Raw genomic sequence first — 20,256 nt, forward strand, 5'->3', positions numbered from 1 at the left:
TGCGGCGTTTTTAATTCCTTTTACTAGTCGAAGAGCATATTTCCCTTAAACGTGTTTCATCTGGCATTTGATAGAAATATACAATTTCTTTTCAAATATCATGTACAAAATTATTATCTTTTATTTTGCTAGGGTTTTGGTAATCGTTTACACTAATTAACAGCTGTGAGTGTAGAATAAAAGGAATAAATGATGTCAATGATAAAAAAAAAAAAAGGGAAGAAAAGAAAGTGAGAAAAAGAATCAAATGCCGTTTCCCATTTTAAAATATCTGTTATCAATCTGATGGATTAAAACCTCTCAAAATTATTCCTGTTACGGCCTTAGATTGTTACGATGATCTACATGCATGAAATTTCTGATTTTTTCAAAAATAACTAATCTAAAAAGTTAATTCAGTCTCCATAGTAAAAGGCATGTGCAACGTAATTCAATTAAAGTTCTCCATTCCCCCATAAATAATCAAAATATTATTTTCTATTAATAATTATGTCATAAAAATATCAAATTAATAATTCTACCAAATTTCATGACGTTAGAGCTTTATGTGCTCATCTAAAGTAGTTTCAATTAATTTTAATCTTTCCCTTGAAGTTACAAATTATAATTGGTATTCCTAATTATGATGCGGAGGCGCTCGTGATCGCTTTGTCTCATCGCGGAACTCCGAAACATCGCGACGTTACCGCTTTAAAATGTTAAATATGCAACGTTTTTTAATGAAGTGAAGGTGAAAAGTCTTTAATGTTCCTATAAGTAATTCAAAAGAACCTGCTAAAAAGTTGCTAATCTAAAAGATCTTACTAACTGAGGAAAAAATTCTTTTCCTTTCGGATTTTCCAATATCTTGCAGTTGACATATTTATAGCTTACTACTTTTAGCTCTTATTTCAAAAAAAGGAGAATTAAAAATCCAGCAAATGAATATATCAATCAGGATATATTAAAATTGGCATTTTTATTTTTACTTAATATGTAAAAAATGGAGAGGGAACGTCTTTAAATTGCATGTAATTTTTTACTTTTTTTAAATAATAGTTTTTGAATTATGTAATAGAAAAAAAGTCATATAATCACAAACTAAATCGATAAGAATAAATTCCTAGAATGCTTTCACATTCCTTATGTAAATGATTTTTTTTAATCATTGCTGCGTTGCTACAATAATTTTTATAATGATACAATATTGATAAAATTATGTCATAGCAACGATTGTTTTTAACGGCAATCAACAGTGTTTCATAATCACACTGCAAGTAAAATGAAATTATACTCTTCAATCTCTGGACTCACTCCGATCAAAAGGAACAATTTACGACCTTCTGTCGCCTATTGTTTTAGAGTTCTTTGAAAGGTATCGTACCCTAACTTCCTCCGCTCTGCCTTTATGGAAATGAACCGTGATATCATTTGCTAAATGTGACAATCACGGATCGGCAAAGGAAAGAAGTTTGGAACGGTTTTCACTCTTTTTTAGTCCAGTTTCATCCAGATACTTGTTGCGCAATCTGTTTGGATCGTTGCCAAACGAAACAAAGTCAAACGATTCCTGTTGCACTCTACTTCCTCAATTGAGAAAACAACGTAGGAACACTTATCTAAATTTGAGAAATTTAATTTTATAAATCATGTTATAGGATTCGTAGACATTCATGATAGCACCACGTGAACAATTCTACATCAAACGGCATTCGTTCCATTCTTAATAATCGTTTATTTGGAACTAAATAACAAAAAAATAGGTTATCGTGAATTTGGTACCAAATTGAGTTCAGAAACTTTCATTCAATCTGAGTCGATGATTGTGATTTTTTTAACAAATTTTAAAAACAAATCTTGTAAATTTCATTTAAAAACCATTTTTGTTCATCAGTGTTTTTAAATACTTGACAAAATTATTTGAATACTCTCTAAAAGGAATTAAAATTCAGCTAATTAAAAAAATCTTCGCTTTTTTCGACTAGGTAACATTAATCTGACATTTCATTAAACTCCTTGGTAATTTTTATTTAGTGTTTGATTTAAATCTTGGTTTTTATTTATATTTATTTATTTGATAAAAGGAGATAAAATGCATCAAAAATGAATATTTTATCATCCCTCTAAATTATTGTCGCTTTTTTTTATTAAAAAATTGCACTATGGTAATTGAGGCTATCATTTTATTTTCGAAATAACTGAAAAATCTGCAAGCTTAATGTTCCCTCCCTTTGTCGAATTCTAAAAGTAATAACACAAAATACGATGTTTTGCGTTTCATAGAATAATGTCTTGTAGTTGAAAAAGGCCTAATATGAATTTCGCCTCTTGCCTTTTGATAAATTAGATCAAACTTCTATGACAGAATTACAATTTCGAACATAAAACCGCGTACAAATTTTTATTTATCTATATCATTGCTTTTACGAATTATGATTTTCATATGCTTAAAAATATATAGACCATCAGATAGCCACCATGATGACGAATTTGTTCCAAATTTAATATCTATCTACATTTCTGGTGATAAAATTGTGAACCTAATTTCATCTATCTAGCTCTTTGCGTTTTTAAATTATCCTATTCAAATGCATATGGATAGATAGTTTTGCTTTTCGTATTTCATCCAAATTTGATTGAAATCTACAAATTTTATATTAGAATCCACTTTGGAGATTCATCTTGTTTTCATCCCTCTAAATTATTGTATGCTTGAGTCATCGCGTATTTGACAGATAGACATATATTATTCCAAAATATTTTTTCACCTTCAGGTTATTAGAAGGTCTAAATCATGAAAATTCATTAACGATTTTCAATAATTTCTCTATTTATAATATCTCATCTTCCCTATATTTCGTATCCTGAAAAAATTGTTCTGAAAAAGAAAACATTCTAAGCGAAATATTTGTTCTTTACGAAAATATCACAAATTAATAACAGAACAATTTTTTCAGTGTTCAAATAATATAGCGTGCGATTATATATATATGTGTGTGTGTGTGTGTGTGTGTGTGTGTGTGTGTGTGTGTGTGTGTGTGTGTGTGTGTGTGTGTGTGTGTGTGTGTGTGTGTATAAACTCCAATGACGTATTCTTTTTCATTTGGCTTAAAAAATAAAAAATGTAGGCTTCATTAACAGATAAATGCATGACTTTTTAGCTTTTATCAATAATTTCGTAAACGTCCTCAAAATTTCTAAAAACTTATTTCTGAAGATATTTACAGAATTAATATGTATAAATTAAAGGAAAACATTTCGCTCTTTCATATTATTATTTATATTAAATCAAAGAAAAAAATGTAATAAATATTTTCTATATCAATGCTTTTTTTAGACCATCATATAAATATAAGCATTAAATGGTATTTTAATTTCTGCATAAACAATGCTCAGTTTTACGAGGAAAAAAAGTTAATGTCGAAAGCACAAATCTTGAAGGAATATTTAATTACAAAGAATTACAATTCCAAAAAATGTTGCATTTGCTATATAAAATACTTTATAAAATAATTAAAGTCACGTCTATAAAATTTTTAATTCGAAGAGTATTCCAATTTAAAATTACAGAAATAGCAATCCACAGAATCAAATTTCCTGCAATAACTTACAGTTATTAATATAACTAAATAAATATTGAAAAAACTTTTTGTCACGGTTAATATTTACAAATGCAACTTGTTGAAGAAAATTATTAATTAAAGAAAAATCTGCTATTGCAATAATTCCTATCATATATTTTTCTCGCATTATAATTAATTTAATTCAACACATGTCATCTTCTCGGAGAGGATATTATATAAAAATAATTCGCAAAAAGTTTTAAATCAAGAAACTGATTAATTTATGCAGATTAAGAAACAACGGAGATTTGATATATTTAATATTAATCATATAGATCACTGACGCTATATTTTAAAATGAGTAATAATAAATTCTTAATAATAATTTTTCTTAAAAAAATGAAAATAAGATATAGTAGCTCATAGTTATTTTTATTCAAACTAACGTTCATTCTGAAATTTATGCTATATATCACAATTGGATAAAAGTTTCAAAAAAGTCTAAATGCTATAAAAAAAATTATAAAAATTAAAACCCAAAATACTTGAAATGTATATGCTAAATTCAACGATATTTTTTCAAATTCTTAGAATATAAAAAATTCTTTCCGCCTTTCACATAAAAGATATCCACTATAATTAACGTAGTAATCTAATGAAGATTCCAAATAGAATGTGATATTTTAATTTGGAGCTAAGAGAATGATTATGAAGATGCAATTTTTGTAAGTGTATTAATATAACAAAACTAAAAATCGACATATAAAGGAGAATGGTGCTTGCTTCTACGCCAATTTTTAGTAAAATGTACAGAGAAATTTTATTGAATACAGAATCTCCTCATAAAGATCAGTAAAAAAAAGAACCCTTTTCAAATTAATTTTGAAAGCTGGGAACGAAAAAAAAAAAAAAAAAAACTAATTGTTTATGGAATTACTTTTTTCTTTCACATGTTTTTAAATATTAAATGATACTCTTTTGTATTTTTGATGAAAAAGGCTGTAATTAATGTCCTGGCTGTAAAGTGAAATATAATTCCTCTCTTTCCTATTCTGTCAAGTTACTGAAAAATATTATTCGCATCTCTCAATCCTGGAGAAAGATTTCAAGCTGCCCACAATGTTAAATCGAACCTAAATGATGATTAATAAAGAAAAAAAAATCCCCAAAAACTTACTTTGTGATAGCTTTATCTATACAAATATATTGAACTAAAAGTTCATTTTAAAAATAACTAAAATTAAATTCCAAACATATGAGATGTGGCACTTGCTGTTGTTTGTTTTCCGCTTTCCAAATATGTTTCTAAATAATTATCAATCATTTATTTTGTGTATTTGCGAAAAGAAGAAACAATTACATTGTCTTGATTTGCTTGTGAATTAATTTATGAAATTATTTTATTTTTCACTATTTGCTTCATAATGAATCCTTTGGACAAAGTGTTACAAAAATGAAAAAAAAAATGCTTTGAAATACAGAGCGTTATCTCATAATTTCGACGGATATTTATCGCTTCCATTTATTTTGATGTTTTACAAAGGGAAAAAGCTTTAACCTTGACTGTAAGCTCAATATGCTTCGATTGCAATGATTGGTTGAACTGGTCACTCCTTCAGATTCACGTGATGCGATTGGCTAGAGAAGCTATATATTAAAAGTCGCAAATAAGGTGAATGCAGAAATTCAATGGAAACTGAGCGAGTAAGTGTGTTTTGGTGTTCTCTTTTCAAAATTTTAATTTCAGCTAAGGGTTTAGGTTTTTCTCTTATTATTTTGCATTAAATTGTTGTTTATTTCACCTTTTTGAAGATGGGTGTTTGAGCTTATTTTAACATAGATTTAAATAATATAATTAATGCGTGTTTTTATTTGGGTGCTTTTGAAATTAAATGTAGCATTTTTTTTCTTTTTTTAAATTTAAAAAACGTGTGCATGAGATGATGTTGACTAATTTATATTTTTAGTAAATGCTCTTGCACTGTAGATACCAGCATATTTTTTTTTCTTTTTTATTTGATAAATTTTCAATTTTTTGTTAAACAAGAGTTGCTTAATAATATCTCTCTTACTGTTGTTAATTCGGCTTATAAACTTACTATGATGTGAGTAGCCTGTTATTCATATTCCAAAAATTATTCGTAGAGAGGTCATATTTTGAAGCTCCTTTATCGATCCATCTGGAACCCACTTTCTCCGCAGTTTTATTGATTTGCTTTGACACTTCTGTGGTGCCTGCTGAATTAGCGATCGTATATATTTCTTCGTTTAAATTTCATTTTTTTGCAGTTCTATGAAAATTACACTAGCGTTTTGTCAGTCATTAAAATATAATGTTCTTAAACTATTTTTTTTTTAATTATTGGAATTTGCCTCTTTATGTAATTTATGCTATAGTGATTTATTTTTAAAATATGTTTAATTTTAAAAACATTACTCAGTATATCTTATGCTTATTTATAACTTTATTTTTCAGTTTTCCTCTAAAACTTGCATAATTTTTGTTCAGTTCTTTTCTTTCCTTTATTTTTTTTTATTTTATTGTTCCTGGGAAAATCCTTGAAGTTTGTTGCTCTTAATTGTTGTGAAATCAGTGATCTTGAGTTATGCAATTCCAACAAATAGAGGGGCAAAGGAAAATGATTTAAAAAAAACTGAATTTGAACTAGTGCCATTTTCTATCACAGTTGATCTTAAATCTTTCTGTTATTCTCCCTTCTGTCACTTCTTTAAATAGCATCTGCGTGTGTGCCATTCTGTCTGATAGAATCCCAAGTTTAATACGTTTCCAACCTTGGTCATGATCAGAGTGTAACTTTAAAATTTGGTGTAAACTCTGATCAAGTTTGGATTTTCACATTGCTTTGGTAAATGCTCATTATGGATTTTAAAGAATTTTAAAAATAATATATATGCAAGTAATCTGCTTTTAATGAAATGTTGTTTTGACTTGATTTGTGTAATTTTTGCTGAAGGATTTTATCTATTCAGACAGTTTGATTTATCAAATGTATCTATGTCTATAGAATAAGCATTATTGGAGATAATCGGCGATTAATGTAACTTTTAAATATTCAGCTTATTTTTAACAGAAAGACTTATGGTATTCTTTATTCTTATAAGTCAAATTTTGTTTTTAAAAGCTTAGTGTTATAAATTTTATATTTTATTGCTTTCTCCAAGATTTAGGTATGATCATGAAAAGTAGATAAAATAATCTTAGAATTTTGAAACTTTTTGTAATGTAACCGTTTTGAAACATAATTAGCATAACTTTGAAACAAACATAATTTTGAAATTATTTTTCTGGTTTCAGCAGTTTTAAATGGTTTAAAACTTGTTAATGAAATAGTATTTTAAGCATAGTTATGAATAACTAGTATTTAAAGATTCATCTGGAAGTAAAAGTTATTGTTTCTAATATTTTCCAATTGTAAAAAGTAGATATGTTAAATGATTTGGTTCTGAAATTCAAAATTATATATATACTAGCAACATGCAAGTGTTGCTTACCATATTCATATTATATATATATAAAAAAAAATTAATCTTGTATGTATTCTGTTTTTAATTGAATCTTTCTTTAGTCTGAAGTATTTAAATATTGACTATAAAATGTTTCATTTAGAAATTTTACTATTTATAATTTTTTAAATTTTTTTACAGACTATTGTTATTATGAAAAACGTGGGTCACCGAACAGAACTAAAGAAAAATCTAGTCAGTCGTGGTGCTGAAATACCGGTGTACTGGAGTAGTGAGATTGAGGACGTTTTTATTCTTTATAGTAATATGCGAGTGAGTTGATCTATTTTTCCTCTTTTCGGCAGTCATCTATACCAAGCAGCTACCAACTACTCTTTAGTGTAAGTATAGATGGATTCTTTTCAGATACGTAATAAATATTTTATTTACCTTTTTAAAATGCAATTGTATTAATAAGTGCTTAGTTGTAATAAAATTAATATGCAGTCAAAGTAGATATGTAAATTTATTAATATTAGTTAATACCTGGTATTTAATAACTATTAAATATTAATTAAACTGAATAACAAGGAATCCTTTAGAGAATAATCTAAGAATAACAACTAAAACAAACATGATACCAAATTAAGATTTATGAATTTAAATAAATTTTAAATTTGTGCTTATTAGAAATTTTAAATGAGAAATTTATTCTAAATCAAAGCTCCTTTTGATCTTTAAAGTAGCTCTTCATAAATGTATATAAGCTTCTAATATTAATCAATTATGTAAGGCATCTGTACCCAAGATAATTTTATCAGGTTTTATTTTAATTTTCAGATAGGCTTAAAATTCATTAATTTTAGTCGAATTTATTTCTGTTTGAAAATAAGCAAGGACTTCTTAGATTTCAAAAAAATTACTTTAAATTAATCCTGACATTTAACTATGAATTATTCTCATCTTTCAGTATATTAATTCATTTTTTTTTCTTTCAGTTATTCAGTTTCTGACAAAAGCGTTTTTTTTAATATTTATAAATTTTGAAGAAAAATGGTTGGCCTACCAGCTTTGCGTCAAGAACCAACTGTTGGTGTGAAGTTTGTAAGTGCGGGAACTGCAGCATGCATTGCTGATATGATCACGTTCCCTCTGGATGTAGCAAAAGTAAGACTGCAGGTAAGATACCTTATTTTTTATTTTCAACTAAGACTTTTTAAGAATGTAGCTAGAAGTATTAGTTATCCAAGTTTTTTTTAATCAGGTTACTTCTTATGAACTTCTAAAATTTTTTTTAATTAACTATTTTATTTATCATAGACATATTTAGTCAAGTATTTAAAATATTTTTTACTGTCCTGCTTATTTATAACATTAATAAGATAGGAATTTTCAATAGCATTAAAATTTATAAAAAAAAACTTTCAAATCTTATAGCACTGAAATCCATATGAATTTATAAAATTTACAATTTTAATGTTATTTTTTCAATCAAATTATGTTGATGTTATTTTGAATATGCCTAGTATATTATATACACGTATTTCATCATTATGTCCTATAAATGCTAGATATAAATCTGTTAATATTGTTATTATCAATCTAGAATTTATTTTATTAATAACATTAAATATTCTAAAATTCCAGATCCAAGGTGAAGGAGTATCGGGGGCTGTAAGTAAGAAAGGAATGTTTGGGATGATGTTGAATATCATCCAGAAAGAAGGGCCTAAAAGCTTGTACAATGGTCTTTGTGCTGGTCTGCAGAGGCAAATGTGTTTTGCCTCCGTCCGAATAGGACTGTATGATTCTGTGAAAAATCAATACAGTGCTTTAGGTTAGTTAGCTTGTTCCTTGATGTAACTTATTACACTTAATCTTAATTAGCTCACTTTATTAACATTTAAACTTAACTGTTTTTTAAAAAAATGGTATTCTTTGTAAATTTGTTTGCTAGATATTTAAAAATTAACTTCTGCCTTAAGAAAAAGCACTTCTGAAGTTAAAAAAAAAAATCAAATTTATTTATTTTTAAAAGAATTGAATTGCGATAAATAATGAGTCTTTATTTTTGAAATTATTTAAATCCTTATTATTTTGTAAATAATGCAATTACTTTAAAGAAATATAATATATATATATTATTAGACAAAGATAAATGGTAACTTATCTAATAGATTGAAGACTTTTTAACCTTAAATATGCTGTTATTACTTTTGGCTTCTCTAGAGGTAGTTACAGTATATTAATCCGACATGTATTAATTGTATAATCTTGTAGTTCATGTACATAATTTTTGATGTACAGTATTTTGTAGCTTATAAACATTTTTATATTTGATTTCCTAAATTATAATAACTAAAGTTTTTTTATTTTTATGCATTAGATCTTTTGATTAGATATATTACAAGACGTTATATAATAGAAATACATTACTAGTATACTTTAAAATAATAGAGCAAGTTTAAACACTTTCTACTATTGTGGAATAGAATTGAGTAGAAGCTTACGAGTCTGGAAGTTTTGGGTATCTGAATAGTTTTAAATTTAGACATCCATTTTTAAAATTATCTTAACCTGATTTCAAATTAAGAATTTAATCTGACTAAACTTATATTTTTTTTAAATGTTTAAATTAATCTTTTTATAAAATTTTATATTCTTTAGCATCTGGTAGCATTCCCGCTGGCCATGTTGGCATCCGTATTTTGGCTGGGATCACTACAGGAGGCATGTCAGTCATCTTTGCTCAACCCACTGATGTTGTCAAAGTTCGAATGCAAGCCCAAGTTACTGGAGTTGCTCCTCGTTATGTAGGAACTATGAGTGCTTACAGAACCATTGCAGTTGAAGAAGGAATGAAAGGGTTGTGGAAAGGTCAGTATCTCGTCCATTTTGCATCTTATTCTTGAGCTATTAAATTATATTGCTTTTAATGGGGATATAAAAAATTTTAACTAAAAGAAAAATTCTGTTATATTATATCAACTTTTAATCTATTTACTTGTCTTGTTAGAAATTTATTTAAAAAGGCAGAGGGGAAGTTCATTTTTTAAAAATGATTATTTTTAAATTACATATGAAATTTTAAAGCCAGAACAAATGCTTTCATTCAGTTCGAGCCTTATTGGACTTTTAAAAATTTAATATAGGTTATATATAGCTTCTTAATAAACATTTAACTATTCTAATGTGAAACTTCATTATTTATAAACATTATCATAAATATATTCATTTTCAAGCATTGAAAATATCTTGATTCTTTAAATTTCCATCTCTAGATATGGAATGCATCATATAATCTATTTTTAATTTAATTTTTTAACTAGGTATAGTTAAAAATTATAAGGAAAAATTTTGAAGCTAAAATATTTTTCATGAAATTGAATATAAAATTTTACACTTTTAACTTATTTATAAATGAACTGAATATTTATATTTGCATGTGTATTTGAACTTTTAAAAATTTTAATTAGAAAAGGACTTTCAAATCTGATTATAAAATATCTCTTACAGTGTTTAATGCTTTGAGGTAAGCAAAGCACTTCTCTAGCCCATTATGACTTTGAATTCTACAATATTTATTTTGATTTTATTGATTTGATTTCTGCTATATTTCAATCTTTGAATGATTATCTTTTTGGCATTTTAGTAACTTCTATCAATAAATTTAATTTTTAATGTTTTAAACATTATGCTTACAAGCACAATGTTGAAAATTTCAATTTTGAGATATGGATTACTTAGATTCCTTGTATTTAAAATTTTATGTATTTGCATAAGCAGTGCATATTTGTGATCAACTGAAATTGAAGAAATGTCTTTTCAGCATGCATATTGACTAAAGAGATCACTTAAATTATTTCTGTAAGAAATGTATATTTAAAGCATGAATCGAATTAGATTTCTAAACAAAGACAAAGTTAACATTAATATTTTGATATTTAAAGACTCTTTCTCATCTTTTTTAAGTGCATCTTTATAAGCTTTAAAGTGAAAATGTTTTTAAATTTCTGCAAGAGAATTTTCTTTTACCAAGATTTAATATTCAAATTATGTACTCTTTAAATGTGGCATTTCAGAAATTAAAAGTTAATATCTTAATTTTTGTTATTGTATTTATAAAGGGTTAGCAAAAATTAATGAACATATATAGAATTTATCAATAGGCCATGCTTTACTTTGAAAAAAGTATGATCTAAATTGTATAATTTAGTTATTTATGTTGATCTACAAGTTTATCATGTTTACAACTTTGTTGGTTAATTGTAATATGAATATATTACTTTGTGCTATTTGCATTTCACGATGCATGTTAGTTAATAAATACCTCGATACGATTGAAGCATTTTGTTCTATTGAACAGGATTTATTTTATACTAGATATTAAAAGCATACATTGGCAAATATTGCTATTGTATTAGCATTTTATGTCAAATCTTAACTTGACCAATAACTTAAAGATAGGATTTAAATACTCTTCAATATATATGTCCTCTATATATTGGATAGTGGCATTAAACCTTTTTGCTAACCCTACATTTGTATTTAGTCTAAATCAGCATATAAAATTATATATGTTTAATTTTTTTTCTTGTAAAATAGATTTTCATTTCAATTTGATAACTGATGCTTATATTCCTTTTTAAATTTTTAGGTGGTGACTATATTAACCCCCGAGCTACCGAGTTAAAAAATTTATCGCGAGTGTTTTGATATTTTGGCTCTCAAGAGCTTTACTATGCCTTCATGAATTTAATATGAAAGTTTTAGCCATAATTTGGCTGATTTAAGTTTTACCAATGTGTTTACAATTTATGTATTGGTAAAACTAATATATAAATATTGCATGATATGAATTTTTGAAATATAGAATCTGTGATCAAAGGTATTTGATCTCATTCTATATTTTACATGTAATACTAATGCCCTTCATAATTTAGGTACTTTGCCGAACGTCACTCGCAATGCTATTGTGAATGCAGCGGAGCTTGTCTGTTACGACCTTATAAAAGAGTTCATTTTGACTAGACGACTCATGTCTGATAATGTTCCCTGTCATTTTACATCTGCATTTGCTGCTGGTTTCTGTGCCACTGTGGTGGCATCTCCAGTAGATGTGGTCAAGACTCGTTTTATGAATTCACATCACGGCCAGTATGCTGGTGCTCTAGACTGTGCCTTGAAGATGTTTAAAGAGGGCGGTTTGACCTCGTTTTACAAAGGGTTTGTTTAAATGATTATTTTCGTTTAGTAACCTTGACCTAATCTTAAATAACTGCAACAAGTTTTGTCTTTTGACTCGTTGCTAGATATGTTCCCCACATTGATAATATATTTGAAATCTTTATAATGTTTTTTATATGTACATTCTGTAACTTAAACAACTTGGGAAAAAATATCAAATGATAACAAAGAAATTTTTCCCTTTTTGGGTGTTCTTTGTTCAACTGAAAATATTAAAGAATTTATTAGAAGCAAACATGTACATATAAAAATTATTATACTGATATGATTACAAACAAAACTGATAACAATTTATTATCAATAAATCAACTTTGTTTCAAATTCAACTTTCTCAGACCTAAATTAATGAATTTAAAGCTGCCGTGTAAATGAGTTCTTTATCAGAATTCTTCAAAGAACTACTTCTATACTTTGTTTTCTTTACTTTTGTATTGATTACTTTCAGTAAAACCTTTGTTCTTTATAACCTATTCCATCTGTGTTAAAATATTCCACTGTGACTTTCCTGTTGGAAATTGTTTATGAATTTAGATCATTATCCTTCAGTTTAACTTTTTTTGGCAATTGTCATACTTTGCAGTAGATTTCTATATTTTAGTAAGTAACTTCTAAGCGAAGCATCATATTTAATTTTGAATTTCAAATATTTTAAATAAATATAATTTAAGTAGTTTTAAGGCTCTCAATAGATTTGGATGCTGTTTATACAAAATAAATCTTGCTTCAAGTTAATACTCGCATGATAAACAGTTACTTTGAACTTTTACCCTTATATACACAGTATTTAATAATGGTTTGAATATTGCAGCATTTTCTGGCTTAAAGCCTTCAATATCTATTCTCGCCTCTTAACCTTTGTATCGGCTTATTTTGAAAATGCTTGTGTATATATTTTACTTTAAAAAAAAAAATGGAAGACTGTTTACAAGTGATCATCTATCTTCACTTCTTGTAGTGTGTATATTTAAATTAAGGAATATAACTTGTTTTATTCCTAAACAAGCATATATAAGAATTGATAAAAAAAAGTCATCAAGCTAATGAAGTTCAAATTTTTAAGTTTAGTTTTATAAAACGTTTTTTGCTGTTTGAAAGAAAGATTGAGGTAAATAAGGACTTGGCTGCCTGTAGTTTGCATCCTACATGCTATATTATATAGGAGTAAAGTTCTTCACATTGAAAGTTAAATTCAGTTGGACTCCAAGAAATAATATATTTGCTCTTGTATATCTTTATCAAGACTGTTTTGAAGTTTATTTTTTAATGATTAAAATTGATCCTTATGTATTTTAAAAAATCAGTCCAATTTTTTTAGTTTTATCTTAAACTGTTTTTTCTTTTATCCTCCTATTATTTCTGACATCTATGCTGTTTCTCCTGATAGTCATTGTGACTGTGATGTGTATTCCTTGCTGTCAAAATAGTTTGTGAACTTTCTACAGTATCTTCAACTGATTTTCTTCAAAACATAAATAAATAATTTTTGTACTAATACACAAAACATTACTAATACACAACATTACTAATACATAAAATAACAAAGAAAATTTAAGTATTTTATTAATTGTTTTATTTTAAAGAGTAGATCTGATAAATTTAGCTTTGTTATTTAAAATATATCAGTTACGGATTTTACTCATGAATTTTTTCACATATTACAAATTTTATTTTTATTGTTGTATGACACAACTTCTTTCTTAGTTTAACTTCACATTTGATTTTAAAATGTTTAAACATTTCTCACGTGCTTTCTTAAGTTTTTTTTTTTCTTATATGGTTTAACCTTAATTGATATTTTTCTAATAATAAAGTTATTTGGAGCATTTTTGTAAATCTATAATTTTAACTGAAAAAATCCATAAATTATTAAATTTTCTATAAAAAATTTTTAAATTATGATGCAACTGTAGTTTCTTAAAAATAAGCATGTAATGCTAAAAAAAATTAAAAGCATGTCTTATTCCTATATTATTCCTAAAAAATACATATACTTTAAATCTAAATATGCTAAATTTTAAAGCTAAGGTAGCACAGCTTAAATAAAATATTTTAAGATGAATTCTAATTTACTGCATTAAGATCAAAAGTATGAAATAATTTAAAGATTGTTACTGAATTTATTTTAAGAGTATTAACCACTATTTTAAAATTTTAGCATGCATGTATAAAATTGTAAATTTTTAACGAAATATAATTTTGTATTGTTTTAATTTTTAAAAAATCTTAAATTCTATTAAGCTTTTTGTTTATGCAGATATTTCATAGAAAAATATGCAGTTTTAACTTTGGTGATACCCATATAATTATACTAATTTTATTCTCGTCTTTTCTAGGTTTATGCCTTCTTTTATCAGATTGGGTTCTTGGAATATCTGTATGTTTGTGACATTTGAACAGCTGAAACGTCTCTTTACCCATCTGAGCCAAGGAACTCTTGTGCCACCTGTACCAAAGGTCTATGCAGCCCCACCACCTGTTACCCAGAAGGATGCAGTTCTTGTCAGAAAACCACATTATTTCATCCCTATTGTCATAAATCAGTGGGATTAAATTATATATTGGGACAATTGTTTATGTAAAAACATGCATTTAAAACTTCTTTAGACATTGGGCATTTCCAACTTGTTTCTCAGCTGCAGTTTCTTTGTAGAAAATCTAGTAATCTCTTATGTAACAATTGTAACTAAAATTATCATACAGTTAATTGCAAATATCAACTAGATTTGACATGTAGCTGTGCTACTTTAGCTTTAAAATTTATTTAGCATATTTAGATTTAAAGTGTATGTGCTTCTTAGGAATAATAAGCCATGCTTTTAATTTTTTTAGCATTACATGCTTATTTTTATGAAACTGCAGTTGCATTGCTTGGAAATGGCCTACAAAATTTGTAACTTTATGAAAATTGGCTTGCAAGGTTGGTGACTTGCCTCTTTTTTGTTTGTAATGAATGGCATACTAGTGGGAACTTTTTTATAAAAAAAATTATTAAATATAACTGCATATGACTAAAATTGTAATTTGGTAATTTACATTAAGTTTTTGATTGTATATTGTGCAACATTGAATTTTTATTTTACTAGCCAAAGCATTTGAGTTTTTAAAGCTTAACTTAATCATTTATCATAAAGTGTTTTTCTTTCATTTCATTTATATTCATTCTTATGTTGAATTGTGAATTTATCATTATCCATTGACTGTAACCTTTTAAAAGGTTTTTTCTTTTTAAATTATGACAAAGTAATTTTTTATATTGATTTTTCTATGCATCTGTTATTTTTCTTAATTTAACTATTGTCAATTGCATATCCCTAAAGACCTTTGTTAAATTCCCTGTATGCCATTTTGTATATAATATGTCTGTGATAAGAAGTTATATATTGTTTGGTTCATCTCCAATAGATATTGTAGTGGAAATGATATATCACATTCCTTTTTATGTAGCTTCTCCTTTTATTCCCTGCTGTATATGCACTGTTTTAACTGTCTTCCATGTATTAGTGTGTAGTCTAGAACAAACCTAACAGTTTTTTAATAAATGTTTTGTACTGTTCAGAGGTGTCTTTTCTATACGAACACTTTTATCAGTATCCAGTTAATTAGCACAAATTATGACAAACTTCATTAGATTCTCAAGTTTTAAATTTTGTTGTTAGATTAAATTGAAAATGCAACTATAGTTGAAGTTTATTCGATTTCAGAATTGGATATCCTTTTGCCAATCAGTTTATTTTTGGTAACTATATGTAGCATAAAATTGAACATTTCACTATTGCATTTTAGCTATGTATTTCAAAAATTATCGCTGGCAGGTTGAAAAGAGTAATTACTAACACCAATACATATGCATTATATTACAAATGGTGAACCACATTGCTACTTTTGCTCTTTTATGCATTAATCATTATTTTTAAAATATTTTGAATTGAAAAATGACAACTAATATTTAATGGCCCTGACTTAGTATTATGGAAAAAATAAAAAAAAAACACACACACACACACACAAAGTATTTCAATGTTTTATAGAATTGAAGTACCTTTTAAAGATTAATTGTTATCAATTGCAGAAAAATGGCAGTGAATTTGACTAAAAACTAGATTTGGATTTAAACTTTAGTTGAGGAATACTATCTATCGTCCAGAGGGGGGGGGGGGGAACTGATTTTAAATTTAATCTGTTCTGTTGCTAATATTTCCAAAAATTCTCACCATAAATATTGTAAAAAAGGTACTTTTTTCATCAGCTAATATTTTGGCACTCTTTGGTGTTTCTACATTTTATTTCAAATTATTTGTGGAGGAAAAAATCTATTTAAGTAAGCATTATGGAAGTTTTATCTTACTGTCTATTAATTTGTATCGTTTTGTTTACACAAAAATGTCTTATCAATAATTATTCAACATTTACAAAGATGTACAATTGAGTGTTTCTATCAATGAGACAGATTATATATTTTTTTAATTTCAATGAATTGCATCAAAATTGTGTGACTATTGTTACTTATTTCAATCTAAATTTGAGCTCTAGAGAACAAATAATTTAATCTAGAGTCATCGAGTTTAGCAAAAATATATGTTAAAAATGTAAGTTTTTACCTTTATTAATTTTTTGAACTTTTAATTACAAGTTCATGTTCTTTATCATTACTCAAAAATATTGAACAAAACTGATTTGGAATATTTTCGATTTTAATTGTCATAGTGATATTAAATTAAATATGGTTAGTTTAATATCGCTGTTTGTTAGGGTGATTCATATATACAGTTAACAGAGTAGATGTTAACAGGTTTTGATGTTGTCACAATTTGTTATTTAATTTTTATGATTTCTCAATAAAAACAATTTTAAGTTATATATAAGATTTAATTAAAAATAGATGCAAGTAATATTTCCGGAAAACCTGCTAGCAACAAGTAATATAAATGAAATTACCGTTCTGTTTGGGAACAAAAAAATAAATAACGGAAACCTAAAATATTTACTTTTTCTTTTATGAGAAATTACTTTTATTAGAGAATGCAATAAATTTGTCAGTTAGTTTTGATTGCTAAAAATTATAATAATTTTAGATCCTGTAATTTTATTGCAAAATTTCCCAATGCCTAGGAATGTTTATTTTATGTTATAAATTGATTCCCTATTTAAACTAATGTTTATAAATAAATTTTTAAAATGTATTTAACAAAAATCTGAATTTTTTTTTTCTGCCCAAATTTTAGTGATCAAACATAAAATTATTTTTATTGCAATCGTTTCCAATCTAATACTACAAAATTTACAAATATTATAGGTCTGTTAAATCTATTTTTATTTACTTTTCCATAATAGTATATTTATCAGAGGCTTATTTGTATTTTAGATTTTGGCAATATAATTTTTTAAAAAAATGTGTATTAAAATAAAAATTACTATAATTATTAAGCTTATATTCATAATATTCAAATTCTAAAGTGATTTTATTTGGAATTATATTTCCTAAGCATGCCTACTCGTGGTTATGAACTTGAAGATTATCAGACAACAAATTGTATTTAATTTCAAACTGGAAAATAAGTACCTTAAAAATAAAAAAAAGTATATTTTTGATAGTGAAAATGTATCATATTCTCTAAATATATTGATCTTTTACATCAAATAAGTTATTTTTTTCAAAACAAAAGTCTTACTTAGTTTATATTTCAAATGTCTTTGACCAGAACATTGCAGTTCTCTTAACATTATTTCAATACTGCTTATCCGTGAGCATAATATAAAATAAAAATAAAGCCTCTGTCTTTCTTTTTTTCCTTCAAAAGGTTTTATGAGAATCAGTAAAAACTGAGATTTTCGAATTCATAACATTTTCAAAAAGTTAACAACCCATAATTTATTTTTAAAAATCCATTTTATGCTTAGCAGTAAGAGAAATTCTTTCAAATTATGTTGAAAATACCAAAACAACTTAAGTAAAATTTCATGAACTTTTTCTTTCTTTCAACTTTTTTAGAAAATAAATTGGGGGGAAAAAAGTAAAAAATCATTTTTAGAAAACTGAAACATTAAAAGGTTTTCAAAATAAAAATTACTTCATATTTCCCTGCATTATCCTTGAGAATAAATAAATAAAATTCAAAATGACAACTTTGATTTCTAAATCACACTGATGAGTAGTATATGTCTGCTTCAATTTGTTTAGAAATTTGAGAATACATATTAGATTGTAAAGACAAGGTAAAGCAAAAAGAAAGAAAAAGAAGGAGGAAGGGAAAGAAAAAAGATAATATGATAGTATACAGACAACTGATTTATCTATCGAAGTGAAATGTAATTGTTTTCAAAAGAGAATGCTAGGCATTAAAATGTTAAAGTATGCAAAAAAAAAAAATCGCTAATCCAACAGAAATTAAAAAAAAAAAAAAAAAAAAAATCACCGTCCATTTTTATTTTTTTACAACACAGTCTAATTATTTTAAGCCATAATCTTCTGATCCAGAACTTTCTGCTTCCCTGCTCTTTAAAAGAAAAGATTAATTTTTTGATTATGGTTTTCTTCAAAAAATTTACCTCCATTTTTCGGGTTAACAATCAAATTAAGATATACCAATTACGATAACAACCAAAATTAAGATATATTTTTCTGAAAAACTGTTAAATGTAGGTGTATTAAAATGGTCTAGAACCATCTTTTTAAAACCCAAACAAACAACTTTGGATTGTATTTAAATTAATGGTATTATTCTCTTTTTCATATTTTGCTTTACTTATCAGTAGTCTTTCCCACTGTAATGGGAAATCCTAATCAGTAATCTTTTATAAAATGATGGGAAAAAACATAGCAAAATAAGAATGAGACTTTATAATTTGTTTATACCATCCACTGAGATTTTAATACATGTACACATATGAGGAGATTTGAAAATTTTTCAGTATTACAACTTTTTTCCAAAAGCAAAAAAACCATTACACAGGAAGGAGAGATTAATGTTCTAAGCATTGTATTTAACTTTTCCCTAATACTTCCTGACCCCCCCCCTTCTTTTACTGAGCATCAGAAACCTTTTGATTGTTAAATATATTGTATATCATTTATCAATTCAGCTTTCTCTGTTCTGTTTTTTTCCAATTTTTAAACTGCATTTTGTAACATCTTTGCTTTGTTTTTAAGCATTTAAATCATTTTTTTAAAAAAACATTTTTTTTTTTTAATTGTGTGTGTTGAGTTTTTTTCAATATCTTCTGATCTTTAAGGCAAACCGAATTTGCCTTGCCCATGCACCAGAAATCTTACTTCCTTTATGATTTCTACATAATTTGAATTTCTAGAATATTTTAAATAATCTATTATATTTAGTTGAGCTATAAAAAATTCTTCCTCTAAGTTTTCAATTTCGACTCTTTGATTACAAGAAAAACTCATTTCTATATCAGTTTGCCCATGAAAAAGTATTTAAAAATGCCTGTATTATTTCTCACAATTTGCTAAACTCTTTATCTTTTTCAAAATACCCATGTAAAAAAAATTGCTTGTTATAACTATCTAAAAATATGATGAAAATCATGAAAAATATAATATTGCTACTTTGCTTAGAAAAGAATTAAACTCTATTATATAATCATACTCATTTTCTTTTATTCACTATATTTTCAATAAATGGGACATGGGACAAATGTTTGGCGATATAATTTTAAATCAAAAATATCATTTTTAGAAATATTAAGTAATTAAAAGTCTTATCTTAGAAAGAGAGTCAAGAACTAACTGATATCAAAAATAGTATTTATAAATTATCAAAATATATATTACATTAAATATACTAGTTACATCTAGGGTCATTTTTTTTAAATCTTCAGTAAAGAATAGCATAAGAGGTTTACTAGTGATAAAGAGTTGAAAATTATATTTTAGTGACATTTGAACAAAAAAGAAAAGAGATTTATCTTAGTACATGTCAAATTACTTTTAATAGCCTATATTGCTATAGCATAATTTACAACCAGGTTTTAGAAGCTTCCTCTTTTC

At 26.1% G+C, this 20,256-nt stretch overlaps 1 protein-coding gene across 3 annotated transcripts in view; it reads left to right on the top strand.

Moving 5' to 3' along the window:
* Positions 1 to 15,809, top strand: part of LOC129987940 (dicarboxylate carrier SLC25A8-like) — a 58,968-nt gene extending 43,159 nt beyond the window's left edge. Inside the window, exons 1-7 of one of the 3 annotated variants that reach the window (XM_056095953.1) lie at positions 5,143 to 5,246; positions 7,209 to 7,408; positions 8,006 to 8,186; positions 8,655 to 8,844; positions 9,675 to 9,884; positions 11,951 to 12,233; positions 14,588 to 15,809. In XM_056095953.1, coding sequence (XP_055951928.1) covers positions 8,061 to 8,186; positions 8,655 to 8,844; positions 9,675 to 9,884; positions 11,951 to 12,233; positions 14,588 to 14,804 — 1,026 coding nt within the window. In that variant the 5' untranslated portion in view covers positions 5,143 to 5,246; positions 7,209 to 7,408; positions 8,006 to 8,060 and the 3' untranslated portion in view covers positions 14,805 to 15,809. Of the gene's footprint in view, positions 1 to 5,142; positions 5,247 to 6,250; positions 6,410 to 7,208; positions 7,409 to 8,005; positions 8,187 to 8,654; positions 8,845 to 9,674; positions 9,885 to 11,950; positions 12,234 to 14,587 lie in introns of those variants that run through there. The other 2 variants (XM_056095952.1, XM_056095954.1) reach the window with 2 other exon arrangements.
* Positions 15,810 to 20,256: the final 4,447 nt, after the last annotated feature.

The sequence above is a fragment of the Argiope bruennichi genome, chromosome 10 (assembly GCF_947563725.1).
Source record: "Argiope bruennichi chromosome 10, qqArgBrue1.1, whole genome shotgun sequence".
Taxonomy (NCBI): Eukaryota; Metazoa; Arthropoda; class Arachnida; order Araneae; family Araneidae; genus Argiope; species Argiope bruennichi.